The sequence below is a fragment of the Meleagris gallopavo genome, chromosome 13, assembly GCF_000146605.3.
Source record: "Meleagris gallopavo isolate NT-WF06-2002-E0010 breed Aviagen turkey brand Nicholas breeding stock chromosome 13, Turkey_5.1, whole genome shotgun sequence".
Lineage (NCBI taxonomy): Eukaryota > Metazoa > Chordata > Aves > Galliformes > Phasianidae > Meleagris > Meleagris gallopavo.
In genome coordinates this window covers 18041047-18058942 of record NC_015023.2, presented here as the reverse complement: position 1 = coordinate 18058942, position 17896 = coordinate 18041047, and the positions used below count along the sequence as shown (strand labels likewise).

At 50.1% G+C, this 17896-nt stretch overlaps 1 protein-coding gene across 1 annotated transcript in view; it reads right to left on the bottom strand.

The window, feature by feature from the left end:
- The window catches only part of LOC100541930 (zinc finger CCCH domain-containing protein 18-like), a 19701-nt gene continuing 1805 nt past the window's right edge, over positions 1-17896 (bottom strand). The window contains exons 2-12 of the mRNA XM_010718255.2: positions 15405-15488; positions 12657-12889; positions 11535-11660; positions 10447-10548; positions 8835-8978; positions 7372-7524; positions 5134-5294; positions 4347-4540; positions 3315-3411; positions 1801-1897; positions 1-307 (exon numbers count right to left, since the gene is read on the bottom strand). Coding sequence (XP_010716557.1) covers positions 109-307; positions 1801-1897; positions 3315-3411; positions 4347-4540; positions 5134-5294; positions 7372-7524; positions 8835-8978; positions 10447-10548; positions 11535-11660; positions 12657-12889; positions 15405-15488 — 1590 coding nt within the window. The 3' untranslated portion in view covers positions 1-108. The remainder of the gene's footprint in view (positions 308-1800; positions 1898-3314; positions 3412-4346; positions 4541-5133; positions 5295-7371; positions 7525-8834; positions 8979-10446; positions 10549-11534; positions 11661-12656; positions 12890-15404; positions 15489-17896) is intronic.

Below are 17896 nucleotides of genomic sequence, written 5' to 3'. Positions count from 1 at the left end.
TTTTTTTTTTAAAAGAACCGCAGCCAAAATAAAGACAGAACTGCAAAATCCCAAAGTGGCCGCTTTGATGCTATTTATAAAAATGTGAACAGTCACTCCAGGGCAGCACTATACTTTCCCAGGGATTTTGGCTCGCTTGCGAGCGATGGCATCTTCCACTGCTTTGAGCTGTTTGAGGAGCTCCTCACGCCGGGACAGCGTGCTGGATTTGCCCCCCTTGGCACCTGCAGGGCCAGGCTCTGTTGCTTTGCCTGGGATGCTCGTTACTTTGCTGGAGCTCTTGGACTGCGGCGAGAGCTGGCGCTTCCTGCGGGAGAGAAGGCACAGAGGGGTGAGCGGGGCTGGGGGCTGATGGAAACAAAGCCCCCCGTGGGGAGAGATGAGGCCTTGGTGTGGCAGAGCAGCTGGAAGAGAGGGAGGCTGAGATGTAAGCTGGTGCCATGGCTGTGGTGATGGCCCGTAGGGCTGTGCTCCTGGCGCGGCAGCTGTTGTGGTCTCCACTTGTGTCCTTGTGGCACTGCAGGGGCCCTTCCTGCCACCCCACGTCACGCTCCTGCTCTGTTCTAACAAAGCAGCAGTGATCCAAACAGCCTCCAAGACTTCAGAACAGGCACAGACCTCCCACCTCTGGGAATCTACTGCTCCTTGACCACCTCACGGCTGGGACCACGGTGTGCCAAACCCAGCACACAACAGTGCCAACACAAACTGCAGCAGAGGGACCAACAGCAAGGATGCTGTGAACACCACACGCCAGTAAAGGCTGAGGGTCCTCTTTAACACAAGAAAATGGGGCCTCTGGGCCAGGAGAAGGATAGGGTTGTGGTAGCTGGGGCTAGATTTTGGTTTGGGAAGACTGACACACAGAAGTTGAGGCTCGCTCCTGCCCCAGGCTGGGCAGAAGGGATGACAGGAGGCCCACTGGCCAGGGATACTTGTCAATGGAGATCCCTGACATGACACCAGGGAAATGCAAGGCAGTGCAGTCTGGCTCTGGGTGAGAAGGACCGAGGAAGATTTAGGTGTGCCACTCCACAACCCCAAAGGGCTCAGTGTGCAGCGCAGCCCCAGGCCCCTGCAGCTGCACATCCAGTTCTGCAGTGGGACATTCCCAGCAGCGGATGTAGTTTGCCAAGACATGGACATGAGCTGGCCACATCACCAGAGGGGATGGAATGGCACCAAGCACCAGCCATCATCCACCTACTCGCCCCAGGGCCCTGATCTAACCGCTCCAGCAGGCCAAGCTAAGAAGAAGGGAAACTGGGCACCCACAGAGGAGTTCAGCAGAAGCAGGAAGGGGTTGTAGTTTCTTTCTCACAATGCTACCATGAAGCAGAGGCACGACTGAGCTCGCACCTAACCCAGTTGGCTCCTCTTGACGGAACTGACCTCAAGAAACCCCTTGGGCTCCTGCTCGTTTCTGAGCCGGAACAGCTTAGTGGCAGCTTCTGCATGAACCCCTGAGCACCTCTGGCTCCTGCCCAAGAGCTCTGCGTCCTTCCTCTCTCTGTGCCTCCATAGCAACAACTGGAAACTGCTACGGTCAGAGAGCCTCAGAGCTGCCCCAAGAGGAGGAACTGAACCGCTGGAGAAACGGGGAAATGTGAAGGAGCACAAGAGCTTCTCAAGCAAGACACCAGGAATGCCCACCTTCCCTGTGCGAGCCTCACCTCACCCGGGAAAGGCTGGAGGAGAGCACAAGGTCTTCTCCGCAGGGCTGTGACTTCAGGGAGATGAGGGCCTCCTGCCACAAGCAGGCTTGTGCCCACAGACCCCTGAGCGCAAGCAGGCACTCACCTGTCTGCCTGTGCAGGAGATGGTTTTGGGTTCTGGCCCCTCTGTCGCTCCTGTTTGGGTGATGAAGCTCTCCCAGTCGCCTTCCTGTCGCGAGAGCCTAGAGGAAAATGAAAGGTGAGATGTTCTTGTTTGTCACCGAGCTCACTGAGCTTTGCTTGCAAACCTGTGGGGCAGGTGCAGCCCAGTGCACCAAACCGGTGCTCCATTATCCCCAGGCAGATTATCCAGTTTGTACAACGGGCATGCAGGCACCTACGCTGGCTCTGCATCAGCCACAGCTAACAGGGCGTGTGAGCTTCATGAGACAGCCCAGGCTGAGGGTGTTGCAGGTTTGGTCATAGCAAAGTTACAGAAAGAGGGATGTGATGCTCAGGGTGCACTCATCAGCTCTGCGCCACAGTACTTCTGCACAAGCTGCACTCATGCTCAGTCAGGGCTACAGTCCCATATGTCATCATCTAAAAAAATTTTATCATGTATAGTATCATGTATAGAGAGCAAATTAAGTGCACAATTATGTCCGGAACTATAAAAATCAGTACAGTTTACTTGATCATTCACCTGTCTGCAGCCCAGCACCTGTGAACTACATCCCAGTGAACTTCAACCTCACCGAGTCCCTTCCACACTGCAGTAGTTGAATGCAATCAGGTTATTAGCACAGAAATTTTTTTCTGGCTAGCACCCAGAGTCAACAAGATACACCTACAGCTGAGACAACAGGGAAAACAACATCACGTGTCAGCACTGGTTCGCTACGTCAAAACCAGGCATCTCTGGCCATCCACTCCCCTCTTGTTCCTTGCATGCAGTCCCTCTCAATGAAGCCTATTAGCTGGGTTTTCCAAGATGCTAATAGTGCTGCTGAGGACTCAGAGAGAGGAGGACACTTGGAAAGCCTGCGTCTTTCTAAACACGCGGGGCAGATCAGATTGTGTCACAAGCAAGTGGGGAAATCATCTCATTTCACAGGATGGATGATGCAGCCAAGTATTGCACTCATCCTGGAGCCTCGGCAGCCTGCGCTCCCTCTCCAAGCACTGCCAGAACCTCTATCAGGAGACTGTGATCCCGTTGTGATACACAGAAATACAGGGTGAAGACCCTGTGAACTCAACAGCTGCCACCAGTGCCGTTAGAGGAGGATGGGCAGCCTTCATGGGACAGATGGACATGTACCTACAGCGGAGATGAAAAATAAGGGCTGCTTTGTTTTCTCGTAGGGAGGTACACAGACATAGTGGAGCCAGGCACTGGCAAGGCACACCACAAGACAGCTAGGCACAGCCAGGCCCAGGGCTGACCTCACCTCGCTGACTTCACAGGCAGACCGCAGCATCTCACCGCCACCATGCTGTTGCAGCAGGACAGCTAATCTGCCCATGTTATCTGAGGGTTTGGAAGGGCACATGCCTGCAGTTAACCCCTGCAGCAAGGGGACTCCCAGAGGACGCTGTCCCTTGAGCTGGGCTGCCTCTAGCAGCAGAGGAACCCCTCTGAGGGCTGTGTCTCACCTCTGTCGGGTGACAGGTTCGCCCGTTTGGCAGGAGGAGAGGTCGGCCTGTCTTTGTCTGCTGGCTCGTATCTCTTCCTGCTTCCTTTGTCAGCTGCCTAAATGGGATGAAACAGACAGCAGGACTGAGCAGCCGTTTCCCTCCAGGGAGGGAAGCAAGCAGGTGATTTCCTGTGACAGGTGCCAGCCACGCGCTGGCTCACCAACACCAGCACATCTCCCATGATTAAACTCTGTGCATGCCAGTCCCCACCATCACTGGCACCAAGGACAGCAAATGCCAAGGAGCTGTGCCTTCCAGCACCCCTGCCAGCCAGTCGTTAGGTGTAATTGCACACTCCTCCCTGCAGAGCATGCTTCACAGACTTGATAAAGGTGCCCTACGTCACAGCACAGGGAAGTAAGGAAAACTGCAGCCTTAGACTGCAATGGGGAATTCAGACAGAAAAAAAAAAAACACACGAACACTTCAAAACCAGGAACCAACCATGTGACAGGAGCCAACGCCCTGCTCCAGCACAAAGCCCCACGAGGCCAAACTCTCTCACGTGATCCCAGATAGCTCCCCTGCTGAAGGCACTCAACTGGGGCCCGGGGCTCAGTGCTTCCAGCTGCTGCGGGTGGCACTCACCGCTTTTACCTCCTGACTCAGTTAATGACTTGCCAGCAGTTGACTCTGGAGCAAGCCAGCAGGAGGACAGCTCACTGCCAGCACGCCTTCAGCGGGTAAGGTTCTAGCACATGTGGGACCTTCATCTGCAGCCTTCGAGAAAGCAGGGAACAGCCCTTGAAGCTGCAGCAGGAATGTGCCCCAGGGGAGCCGCCAACACGGTCCCAAGCTCCAGCCACCGCAGGGTGTGTGCTGCCAGACAGGTTCTGTCTGCAGCCTCGCCAATCCCAGCTGCAGACCTCCCTGCTGAGCTCATCCTGACAGCACTGGCCCCAGAGCTCCCTTTTCCAGCCCACGGCCCTGCAGCTGGTCCCATCCCTCGGACCCCTGAGCGCAAGGAATCACAGCCGCCCCTCCTCTCACCTTATTCAAGAGCGTCAGTTTGATCTCTTTGTGAGCACTGAAGCCCCCTTGCTGGGCCTGGGGGGCCGTAGGCTGCTGGGCCTGGAGGAGCTGCTGGGATTTGCCCCCCTGGGTGGGCTTGGCTGATTTCAGCTGAGCAGGCACGTCCCGTTTCCGTTTTTCCTCTTTAGCACTATCTTCTTTTTTTGATTTTCCTGTTGAAACCAAAGTGCAGATGGAGTGGCTTGTAACCGGTTCCTTTCTCCTGCCCTCCCTTTGGGAGGATGCTGCTCCATCACAGACTGAAAATGCCCACACGTGGCATTAGCACTGCACGTGGCCCCAAGGTTAAAAGATCCAGGAAACCATAACTTCCGCAGAGGGAACACTTCACATAAGGACAAAGAACAAAAAGCTCTCACTGCTACCTCTGCTGCTGTCTAAAAAGAACAGGGGACGTGCAACATGATACTGGATCCATCCAGAAGATTGGGCATCACCTTGCAGAGGTGAAAGGGAACAAAACGAGGTGAGGGAATGTCAGGCAGAACGCCTGGGCATGAGAAAGCAGCTTCAGAGCCACAGTGACATGGAGGAAGGCTCCACATCTTCCCTTCTCCACGATCCTAACTGCATCAGGAGAAGCCTCTGGACTCTCTTAGCCCACCCCAAGCCCTTGTGAGCTGCTCAACCATTTTCCAGGGGCCTAGAGCATCACCAAACTGTTTGCACATCTCTCCCTTTCTTTACCCTGAGCCCCTTAGAGAAGGGGGGAAAAAAAAAGAAAAAAAAAAAGCAAACCAGGTACCTCTACCTTTCTTCTGCTGTGCAGGGGTTGGGGATCGAGAGCTGGCTGAGGAGACAGGGCTGGCCAGGTCTGCATACATGTCTTCTGAGTCGGCGCTGCGCACAGAGCTGCTGCTGGAGGAGGCACTGGAGACAGAAGAAACGCTGCTCACACTCAGGGACCTGGAAAGAGCCAACAACCCATTACAGTCAGGAAGGCAACAAGAAGGCAGCATTGAGACAGATGTCTTTGTTTTAATTCCCCAAAACAGAGCGGCTGGGATGTCGGCTCCCAGGGCAGGATGTATCCAACAAAAGGACAAAAGCTCCTGGGTGCTGGCAATAGGAAAATCTAGAATGTGTTAGATGGAAGTCTGGAAAGTACTGCTTATTTATAAACAGGATTAAGGCAACAAACTTAAACAGGTCACTGTTACTCCAGTAAACAAAAAGTGAAAGCAGGGTGTGTGCAGCATGTACATGTCAGCACTGTAGCTCAGGTTGTCAAGGGTTTCACAGCAGTGTTTTTGTTGCTTGGTACACATTTATTCATGGAAGCTTTCAACACCTCGAGCCCTACTGCCCACATCTCCCCAGGGTACAGGAGAGCCCAGCTGCCTGCTCTGAGGACGCACATACTGTCAGGGGTGGTAATGACAGGGAAGGAAGCCTGTAAGATGGCTATCTGCTAGTGGAGTCACAACACTACGAATGTCAGACAGTCCTATTTATTTGAGAATGATTTTGTACTTAGGAAGATGCTATAAAGGGCTCTCCTGCAGGGGCAAGTCTCCAGCACTTGAGCCGTGCTCAAATCCCAGCCAGGCAGGAGCTGGCTCACACACAGCCTCTGCCAGGCAGGACCAGCTGTATGCTAACCCCATGAATATTTATGTAGCCTCTCCAGCAGGTTCTGCAGGCAAGAGTCAGGCTCACTCACTGAAAGCTGGGCTGTGCACAACCACACAGCCTGCAGCAGCCACAACGCAGACATGCCCTGCAACAAGCTGCAAAGTTGCTACCCATGGGTATCCATGCCAGAGCCAGAGCTGAGCCCTGGGAGAAGGGCTTGCTGAAGGCACAACAGTGACTGGGTGAGCCACAATCTTTGGGAAAGCTCCTGTTTGCATGACTGTGACAGCAAACTTGGCTTGGGTACAGACTGTTTCCTAGAAGTTTCCTCCTTGTCTACACACCTGCAAAAGCAACAAGTGCAGTCCGGTGCCACACAGGCAACACCTGCACTGAAGTTTTGCACACACATCTCTTCTCAAGCCCTCGTGCAGCAGGCCAGTGCACAGCAAGCATGTTGAGTGCTCTCTGAACTTCTTGCATCACCCCTGCCTGATCTGATGAAGGCAAGAGGCACGCTGTAAACAAGTCTGCATTTCCGTAAAATAATGCGGATATTGAACCTGGGAGTTTCACAGAGCTCAGATATGCGAATTAAAGCTGGGCTGAGCCAAATCCTATTTTATCCACTGGCTTTAGGCAGGCCTAGCTGTATGTCTGTACTTCCTTACTGGGAAGCTTCACATTTCAAGGCCATCTCTGAAGTTTCAGGGATTCCTGCGTATGAGCAGACGCAAGAGGGCTGAAAGGAAGGACTTGAAAGAGACTGATCTAATGACTTTTACTGGAGGGAGTTAGCTGTTTACAGATCTCACAGACTGAGAGCCACTGAACTAGTCACTCGGGGCTAAATGCAAAAGGAACTGGTCGTGCAACTTCACAGCAAAGCAAAAATATCATTAATGAGGCCTTTTAGGTGTTTTCTGACCCACCTTCCTGCTGGGCCCAGCATCTTCCCTCAGGACATCCAGTAACTGTAGGGAACGGAGGTTTAGCATTGCAAAGCTCCACAGACCAAAACTGTTACCTTGTAAATAAATTAATATGCGTGGTGGTTTGGTTTTTGGTTTTGTTTTGTTTTCTCTTTCCCACAGCAAGACAAAATGTGAAGCTAAGACCTGGACGTCAGGAGAAACAGCTTTAGTGATGGTTTAGGTAAACATGGACAGTTGAGCACACAACAAATTATTTCCTTGATGAAGCTACAAGGCCTCTACCGTGATTCAGGACTGAGGATTTGTAGTGCCACGAGAAGGAACACGCTCACAACAAGAAGGAACAAGCAGGAACACATCCGACTTGCCTGCAGCTGCTGATACTGGAACCTAGAGAGAGCCTCTGTTGCAAGAAAGCATGGACACCAACAACCACTTATGATGTGCTGCTACGGAGGGCCACAAGGCCGTACCTGGATTTCCTGGATCCAGATGGGGAGTGGGAGGCTGAGGCAGACGACGATCTGGAATGAGATCTGGAGAGGGACCGAGACAGAGACCTGGAGCGGGAGCTGGAGCCGCTGTAGCTGCTGGCGCTGCCGCTGATGCTGCCGCTGATGGTCCGCCTGCAACACAGCAACGACACTCAGCTCACTGCAGCCAGGACGTGGGGCTGCAGGACAATGACCAGGGACAGCTGCAGCACGGTGCTGACACACCGCTCTTCTGTGCTGTGTGAAAGAATGGTGCTTTGCAAACGGGAATTGGTTCGGATGCTCTTCTCGGCACTGTTTTCCCTCCATCTCTTTTGTGAACAGTAGAGACTTTATGCAAGACTGAGTTATGCTAGTCAGAGCCAGATGAGCTAAAGCTGCTTAATCCCATGCTGACACCAGGAGCAAATGCTTCCTATGAAGAAAAACTGCTCACTGCAGAACACAGTGGGACTACATCGTATTTCAGGCTCTCTAAATAACCATATGCACTTTTTGAGTAGCACACCAGCACTGACATAAATAGAGCTGTCAGAGCGTAGGAACTTGCAAGAAAAAAAGCCAATAAACCAAGACTGGGATAAAGAAGAAGGGAAAATCTGATCAACTAGTGAAATAGAAACTAGAATGGAAGGAGTTTCTATGGAAAAGAAATGGCAGTGACCAATTTTCACCTATGGAAAAAAACTGCTCAGCTCCGGCCCTTCTCAGCAGCCACTGGCAAGAACAGGAGAGGTAATCCCATGCAAAATTAAGAATTGAGAATGCTTCCAAAAACCTAAACATCCAGCAGATGTACAGCCTCCTCCAAAACACACTGCTGTAAAATATCATCCCCTGATCCAGAACAAATCGTGTGTCTTACTGCAGGACAGCAGCCTGCACTCTGCTTCCTGCCCACCAAACTTCCATTGCCAAAGCACACAGGTATTGCACTGGGATTCAAAACTTACAGTGCAGGAAGGATGCTCAAAGAGTTTCAGCTCTGTTCAGCTGACTCAGTGTCTCTCCAAGAAGAGGCAATGCTACCTGCATTCATTCCGTAACGTTTTAAAATACAGAATAGATTGGGCCTGATTAAAATATTTACATAGAGATGAGCACTCCCTGTTTGAATGCTATCAGAAGCTTCTCTCATTTCAAATGCAAAGGGAAGAGCAGAAGATAACAAAAACAATCAGAGGACAGACAGAACAAGCCCCATTGAGAGCTTCAGACACATCGCAGGATGAAGCTGGGAGGAGAAAAGAGGGCTGTGCTCAGGACTCAGCACCGCTGGATGCTGATGGACCAGCTCTATCTTCCCGTTTCCTTCCCACCCCAGGAAACACACTTCTCCTTCAGTATCGAGGAGTCCTTGTGACAGGTACTCCAGAGACAAGCTCAGGACTTGCTGTATCTTCCAGGAGATCAAACCTCACTCCACCCCACAGCTTTCTTACCTCCTGGGTGGAGTTCTGGTCTGACGTTCCTTCCTTCTTGCCTCCCTATTATCCCCTGGTTTGGCTGGCTCTGGTGCAGCTGCTGTAATTTTAGCGAGCGGCTGAGGGACTGGAAGGGCAGCTAGTTTCTTCACTGATTTTTCACTGTAAGATAAAATTGTCACACTCACAATCAAACTCACAAGGTACAGAACACAGACGTTTTCTAAATGCACATTTAAATGATAATTGTTGCTGTACAATCAACTGCAGAAAGCAAACTCATCTCACCAAGCTGCTCTCAAACAATAGAGATCCCCTGAAAGGGATCTGTTTCCTCTGCTCTCAATCAAGTCACCTCCTCGGAGACAAGCTGCTTTATACAGCAGTGAATGTTGGAGATATTTTCTATTTGCCAATCAACTCATGAAGCAGACTGTGCAGAATCACTGCTGTCTCTCATTCGAGTCTATGCTTTTCTACCCTTGCAGAATACTTGATGGTAACATCTCGCACTGCTGTGCATGGATTTTGTCACTTCATCCAGTGCATGAGATGGGGATCACTTTGGCACTGCTCAGAGCATTCCAACCTCTGCTCTAGATGCTGCTCAGCATCCCCACCAGTGCAGTCACACCTGCTATTAACTGGGGAGGAGGCAGCTGCCTGCATACTTAAAATAGAGCCCTGCTCATTCCTCCGTGTTTAAGAATATCTGAATTCATTCCCTGAAGAACATGGGATTAAGTGCATGCAATGTTACACAGCCAAACCAATCTGCTAGTGCAGGTTGCTGCCTGATGTTATCTGTTAGCAAACCAGCACTGCAATGCATACTGGAAAGGTATAAAGACGTGGCAGCAGGCAGAGAACGTGTCCTTAAAGGGTCGATCCCTCTGATTTGAGAAGAAAAAATAATAATAATAATAATAAAGCAGGATGAGGAGGTACAAGAAGTGTGGCAAAGGGTATTGTCCCATATGCTGGAGGATGCAGGGGGATTCCCATGATGTAATTGGTTTGCAGGTGACCTTGGCAGTGGTGACATCACTGAGGTGTTGTGACACCCTCCAACGTATCCGTAACTTACTGTCTATTACAGCAGTTTGTGAAACAGCAACTTCAAACATTCAAAAGAGCAGCATACAAAAACTATACAGAAACAGCATTCACGTATTCATAGCCTGCTCAACAAACAGTCCCAGAGCCACAACACTTCTTCAATTTGTCTCCAATATTAAAAGCAGATGAGTCTGGACTGCTTTGTTATTCTAAGGATGAGCATTAACTAAAACTACAGTAGATGAATGAATTGGGCTTTTGCAGAGCTCCTGCGTAAGCATTCTGCACACACAGTATTTAAATAGCAAATCATGTATGTGTTTCAACCCTCATGCATACATACAATACTGAAGGATACTTGTAGAGTTTAACTTGAATTTAAGATGTGAAAGTGCTGCCATTTAATCAGCCATGCAAAGCAAAACACAACTCTATGCAAGCAAAGCTTTGCATCTTCCACTTCTTCCTTAATCTGTCAAGAAGGTCAGAGAGGTCTGACTCGGGTCAGGAATTCAGCTGCTGTTTGGAAGCTTTTCTGTGCTGTGTCATTTAAAGGGTTACGAAGCCTTACCCTTTACCAGCAGGTGGTAACAAGTCCCCTTTAGCCTTCATGAGTGGCTTGTGTGGAGATGGTGTTGGGGAAGGAGAGGGTGATGATGAGAAGGACCGTGACCTGGAAAGGAAGAGGACCAGATGTTGTCACTCATCCAGCACCCCAAATGTTGTCACTCGGTGATTCTCCTTACTGGCAAGACTGGAAGTGCCCTCCTTGCAGCTCAGCACTTGAGATGCCTTGGTGACTTGCTTTCTGAAGAACCTTTACTACACTCATTTGGGGTGTTCCTCACTCTCCCACCTTCAGAGAGAGGAATGCTAATCTGAGTGTCCTGAATGCTTGGCATTGTCACGTGTGGAACAGAGGCTGGAATGGGGTGGCTGGGGAATGTCAGCCTGCTCTGCTAGAAAGATGTATGTGCTGGTGGTTGGAGTCTCTCCTAAGAGAAATCCCCCTTCCAAATGAAGCCACGCTCTACTATCAACTAAACAATTCACTCTGAGGCTTGGTGCAATTTCAGCTCTGAAGAGGTGCCTATCTAGGGAGCCAGTTCTCCCACTATGCATATTCCAGATTTGGGCAACTGTCTGCAGGGGCAAGGAAGTGGCAGAGCTACAAACATGCCCGTGTTTAATTAGTTTGGGACACAGGATTGTTACTTTGAAGTGTCAGGACTATCACAAGACAAAACTGCATGGGCTGCTTTATTAAAGAACTGTGATTTGCCTCTTTAAATACAAATTCCAGTGCAGCAGTAAGAAAGAGATGCCAACAACTTCCAATCATAAAATGCAAATGATGGAAACATTAATCTCAGCCAGGCTCCTACAACTGCCTGCTTACCACAAGCATGGGAAACAGCCCAGCCACAGCAGCAGGGTACACGTGGGTGGGAGCACAGGGGAGAGGAGGGGGTGGCTGACACATCTGCTTCATTCCACAACTGAAGCAGCAGGCTGCCTCACAGTCTCTCGTGTTTCCCTCGCTCAGGAGCGGATCCAAGATTTTATTTCAGGAGTTGGCTATTTGCTTTTAAGTAGCACCAAAAGAAGCAGCGAATAAGTGTTTGGGAAACAGGATACAATTCCTTTCAAACCCATTACCTGGACCTGCTGCCTGAGAAAGAGCTGTGTCTTGAAGAGCGGCTAGAGTAAGAGCTGTAAGAGGACGATCTGGAACGAGATCGTGAGGAGCCTGAACCAGAGTAGGTGGACGACCGAGAAGAGGACCTGCAAGAAAAGCATTTCATTCAGTGCCTCTTGAGAATCCTGAGAGACGAAGGTACACTGCTTCCATGTTTTCAAACACTGCACCAAAACCGCCTGCCCCCTCCTGGAGGGCCTTCCAGGACTGCAGCCTTTCCTCCGTCCCCATCCCAGCTTTTCTCTAAGACATGATTCTATTGCTTCTAGCCCTCCTGAACAGGCTTCCCTTTCCTTTACCTAATGACTTACCATCCCTTTTTGAGAACTCCTAGCACACAACCTTACATCTTTTCCCAGGCAATCCCCCCCTTAGGTTGGGTCACACACATAGGAGAAAACAGAAGAACCAACAGTGCAGCAACTCCAGTGAAAAAACCTATTTGGTTCAGGAGGGCTTTGGTTTACAGATCTGTATCTTCAATTCACTGTGTTCCTCATTCTCCTCTGATCTATTTTTTTCCTCTTTACAGGAGCTTCAAGTTCAAACATTTAAAGGAAATGGATCCAGCTTGTCTCTCAGCTTTCACTTTTTTTTTCCCTTTTCTTTTTGAGAAGTGGACTTCATCTCCCCTGCCCTGGTTTCCAAGCATCTCTGCACTTCTCTAGGCTTCCTGTCAAGCCTCCACGGACCTGGTTTTTTTCCAGGTAGCAGCATGCTTTTCCTCATCTCTCTAGCACTCCTCCAGTGAAGAGGCACCAACTCCTGCAGCTTCCAGCTCCTTCTACTCTACAGGTCAGCTTTCACCTTGAACAGCATCCCTACAGAGTTATTTTTCCCCAAGGCCATGCTGCTGCTTAGCCTTCAATACACCACAGCTCTTCCCAGCACCCATGGCTACATGATCCCTCTGCCTTCCACCTCACTACCTCCCATACACAAGCATCCAGGGCAGTTATTGAGCAGCAAGCCTTGAACTGCTTCCCCAGACACCTCCATTCTGCCAACGAGAGAAGCACACCACACTCCCTTGGTGTGAGGGAGCACTGCCAAGGCTTGGATGCGACACGCTCTCCCCTTACCTTGAAGAACCAGAAGCAGAAGCTGAAGAAGCAGAGGTTTTCCGGCGCCTACGGGCACGGCTGGGAGAGACAGACAGCCCCAATTTCTTTTTGGGGGACTTGGATCGGCGCCAGGGGTCCTTCCATTCATCTGCCCTCTTCGACTGAGCGCTGGCGATGGCCGAAGCCTCCTTCTCCTTCTTTGGTGGCTCAGGCTGACGGCTGGAAAACAAAGAGGTGTGAGATCCCTTTTTCTATCACACGGCCAACAGAAACGTAGGTCCAGAAATTCATCCTACGCACTGCTACTAGCTCTACGTCTCCACTGCAGGATATGCAGCATCATTTTGTGGCAGTTGAGTATTAGAACAGCCATTGTAAACAAAACAGCTCTGTCAAGTGCTCTGCAAGTGCTCAGGAAAGTGGTACCTGCAAGTTCTGCCAACTGCTCCTTTTGAGCAGAGACCTGCCAGCTGGTTTCAGCTTCAGCTCCTTGCCTCCAAGGAGCAGACACAAGCATGTGCCAAAGGAAAGGGACACAGATAACTGCTTCTTTCACCTACACCAGGTGGTCAGAGCTGGAGCAACTTCAGCCTGGGGGGCAGACCCCAGTGCTATGACAATACTAACCAGATCTAACCTGAGGATGGACTTGGAGTGTGCATCTGAGCCGTCTCCTCGGCACAGCCAACTAACCCAAACAGCCAGCAGGCACTAGGAGAAGAGGAGATTCAGCCCGAGTCCTTCTCCCACAGCTCCCTTATGGGAGCATCACGTGGGACTGATAGCAGCCTCACCTCAGCCAAGACGCACTGCTTTTACCTTCACAAAGGGGATGGTTACCTCATCAACTGAGCAGAAAGCAGTTTACAGCTGGCTGTTTATCACTCTATTATTCTCTAGGTGCTTATAAACACAGCTGAGCACGTGCTCTCCTGTTCTTGATAACAGTGAAGATTTGACGGGGCAGCCTCTCTTCTCTTCCCTTCAAGGGCTCACGCTGTGTTTAACCCTTTTCTTTGCTCCTCTGGGCTTCCATTCTCCCCCACAGCCCACTGAGAATCATTCAGTCCTAACTTTTCAGCATCTGCACCAGATAGCTCCTTAATGAGTTTCTTCAGGCCTAGACTTTATCACATCTCTTATCTGTGGATGATTTAACCTGGGTTTTTTCCTCACCCTTACTTCATCACACACGTGACTGGTCAATTACCTGCTCATAACCTTCTTCGTCAGGTTTTAGGTAAAGTTTATGCTTGCTTAAAGGTTTATGAAGTTTATTGCACTCATCAAATTACCTATGTAACTATGCATTTATTCTTTTTCTCCAAATAATGAACCCTCTCACTTGGAGGACTGGGGAGGGAAGGCCCTTCCATCCCCAGGCTCAGCCAGTACCACCCCATTAGTCACACCACTGTGAAGCAACCACTCCCCACACCACTTCCTTTACCTTCTGAGATAAAAAAGCAACCTCCAAGTTTTCTAATAATTCCATGGATTGCCTTTCTTGCCACAACACTTTTCCAACAGACACGGGATAATTAAATCCCTTCATTAGCAGCCTGCTCTTCCCTTTGAAGGCTTCACCAGTCACTAAGAAGCCTCACCAGCTCCTTGTTTGGTAGTACCCCAAATTGCCTCAGCACACAGTTGAACTCCTACAGCCTCTCACCCTCTTGCCAAACCCCACAGCTTGTATACGATGACATCAAGGGACAGCACAACATCCTATTCTCTATCTTCCCAGCTTTAGCTACCCCAGCTTTGCAGTTTGCCCCTCCCCTATCTCCATACGTATAGAATTTAACAAAAGAAGGAACTGCTCTTTCATGTTCACCAGCCCCACAAATCTCAGTCAGCCTTACAAGATGATGCTTCTGAGGATGACGTACCAGCACGCAGAACTGCTGACTGCCTGCTAAGAGTCCCAGGCTATGGCTCAGCATGATTCACCAGAACCTTGGTTTAGCTAAACCATCCTTTCCCGTATTGCTCTACCATACGCTATTTAACATGTTATTTGCAATGGGCTGGTCTAGTTTTCCACATTACATCTGCAATTATATCTGAGTATCTAATCAGGGAGGAAAACCATGATTCTGAACACGGGGCTGGGATAGACCCGACCTACTATTCATACTCTGATAACGCTGAATGGCCGTAGCCAGGACTGAGCTCTTGTTCCAGCAGATTTGAGGTTATCTGAACTCTGCAGTATCTTCAAAGCAACGAAGCACAAAGCAGGAAGAAAGGAAGTAAGGTTCAGCCTACACACCTGGTATCCAGCAGCAGGTTAAAAGGCAACAGAACGGAAGAGAACGCTGTGGGAGGATGCTATTGAGCATGGGCAGACCGTGGCACTCTGATGTCCTCTCCCTGGGAGATGCTGTGGGAGATGCAAGGGGAGCACATTCTGCTGGCACAGGTGGGCAGACAGGCACAGTTTCCATCTCAAGACTTGGAAAAAAGATGCTGAGAACCTTTCCACAGCACTTCACTCTAGACCTTGGGGATGAGCTTGGAGCAAAGGCGGCTATTAGAACAATTCCCATCACTTGCACTTATTAGCTGGTTTGATGCAATTCTCTCTTGATGAGGTCATTTTCTGGAGGAGAGGTTTCTTCCCCAGGAAAACCACAACAGAAGGCCTCATTCCTGGGTATGCTTTGGCTTTTGACTCAGCAGTAAATGTGTCACCACACTATAGCCAAGAAAGAAAGCTGATGCTCGTGTCAGGCATTATCAAAGGCTTTCCTCAAGAGTTACCTGTGTGCCCAGCAAGTACCACCACCACATGAACCTGTTCATCTTAGCACAGGGGACTGCATCTGATGCCATTTGGCTCATCTCCTGCAATGGAATTCAAGAGGCAGAATTGAAAATGAGCCTGAACAAGTGCCAAGATGATCCTCACCATCTGCCTTGGAGTAACAACTCAATTACTGCCCGCATGAGTTTCACTGCAGAGGCTACCAAGGGCTGGCAGCCCACAAGCAGGCAGCATGCTGGTGCCACGTCCTGCTGCAGACGGGTGCAGGTGGATGAAAGCAGGGAAGCTGTGGGGCTCAGAGCAGAGGAATGGCACCCGATGTGATTGTTGCTCACGGTGCTGTGCTGCTGTCTTTCATCCTAGGGTAAGTTCGCCCTGCACTTTCACTCTGGGTGATCTCCACTTCCCATCCCGTGCTGGATCTGGTCTTTGACTGAGCTCTCCGTGAGCCAACTCAACTCTTTGGTTGAAGAGGGAGGAACAAAGAGAACGAAGCCTCAGTTTGGAGCTGGGTGGGTGAGTCCTAGCAGCTGAACGACTGCTGGAGGTGACACAAGGCTTACAGGGGTTTGGGTGGTGAACCAGGAGGTCAGCTCCTGCTATTTACACGAGCTCATCCTCAGCCAACACTCATCCAGCTGCAGGCAAACCTGCTGCCAAAGCACTTCTGTAAATCCAGGTCTCCTTTTTCACCCACTTGCAGTTTTCAGGAAATACTTCAGATTGCCTTTGAGAATTAACTCCCTAATTAGATAGATATGCCAAGAAGTTAAATAAAAAAAAAAACAACAAAACAAAGGGAATAAAAAGGGACTGATGAAGCGCAATCAAAAGCAGCTTCATTTCCTCACAGAGCCCAGAGCAGCAGCACCCTGCATCACCAGGGCACAAACAGCCACGGCAGAGCACAGCTATTTCCAAAGCCCGTTTTAACCTTAAAATAACTAAATGCTTTCTTTCTCAGAACGAACGTTAATGCATATATGGAATTTAATTCCAGCCATCGAGCGGAGAACTGAAGCTGAACGTGGCTTTGGCAAGGCGAGGAGGAACAAAGGTAACAGCACTGCAAGGTTCAACCCCAGCTCCCACCAAACCTCAGCAGGAATCCAGCTGGGGGGAGAAAAATCAAGCTGGGTGCCCCCAGTCTTCCTGCTCATGTGCTATGCAAATGATGCTGAAGCATTCCTAATCTCAGCCAGAAAATAAGCTTCCCAGGGAAAAGTGCTTCCTTCCTTCCCTCCCCGTGTGACACCAGCACCACGGGTTAATGCACACCTTATCGGCGACGGTGACGTCAGCCTGGCTCCAGGGCTGCTCTTTTGGCCGCCACTTCCAGCTCAATTTTCTCCAAGAGGAAAAAGTCTGGCGACGGCTTCGAGCAGAAGTCGTGTCACTGGCACAGGTTTCCCTTCGGTGTCAGTGGAATTTTCCAAAGGAAGTGAACTCGAGGAATGTTTGCAGGCATAAACCAGAGAGCTCGTTAAGGGCGCTATAATTTCTGCAAAACGAGCTCCAGCCGTGCACGTGAACGCTGGCACACCTCCCATGTCAGCACAGTAAAGTCATACATCCCCAGTGCTGCTAAAGAAGGACACCAGGTCCCAACAGCCACCCAGCAATGGGAACCAGCCTGCGCAGTGCCAGCAGCCACCGAGCTGCAGGAGTGCCAGCAGAGGTTTTGCTTTTCTCAAGAGGTTTCCATCTTCAGCCAAGTAATCAGTTGCTTAAAGAAAAATAATAAAAAGATTTCTTCAAAGCCCGATGGGGAGAGGCTTTGAAATTAAATAGCTGGAGATATAATCTGAACCTCCAGGATGAAATCATCCCAGTGGGCAGATAAACCTATCTGCAATGGGATCTGCCCCGAGGGCCGAGCATTTGACGCCTCGAGAGCCTTCCCAAAATGAGGGACCCACATGCAGCAATGCTCCCAACTCTGCAACGCTTTAATAAAATCCCGTGTGTGGGATCGATCCGGTAGTTCTGACTCCAAAAAGCCAGGGAAAAAACACATTCCTTGAGATCCACATCTGAGTCACTCGATGCCCTCCTTCGTATCGAGGTGCGGTTACGAAACCCTTCTCCTTTTGCTGCAGAAGTGGAGGCACAACCTCAGGAAGCACGATGATCAACCAAAGCTCCAGCCAACAGTGGTGCTCTGCGGAAAACTCGGACATGTTCAGCTGATTTGAGTTTGCAGAGAGATTTTATTATCCTTTATTCCCCCAGTTCATTTGGGGAATGAAGAGAGGTTGCTTAACCAGGTTCCACTGCTCAGGCTGGAAGCTGCACTCCAAGAGATGGGGATCCTTAATAAGAGCATCTTCTTCCCTTCAGAATCCTGTGATGTACCTGAACAACAGCTGATTTGAAGAGCTGCTTCCAGCAGAACTGAAAGCAAGGAGCAGACCTGCTGCTATAGGCAGACCACCAGCAGCTGCCATGAAAGATCAGAACGACCCTCAGAACTCTGAATTCTTCCAAA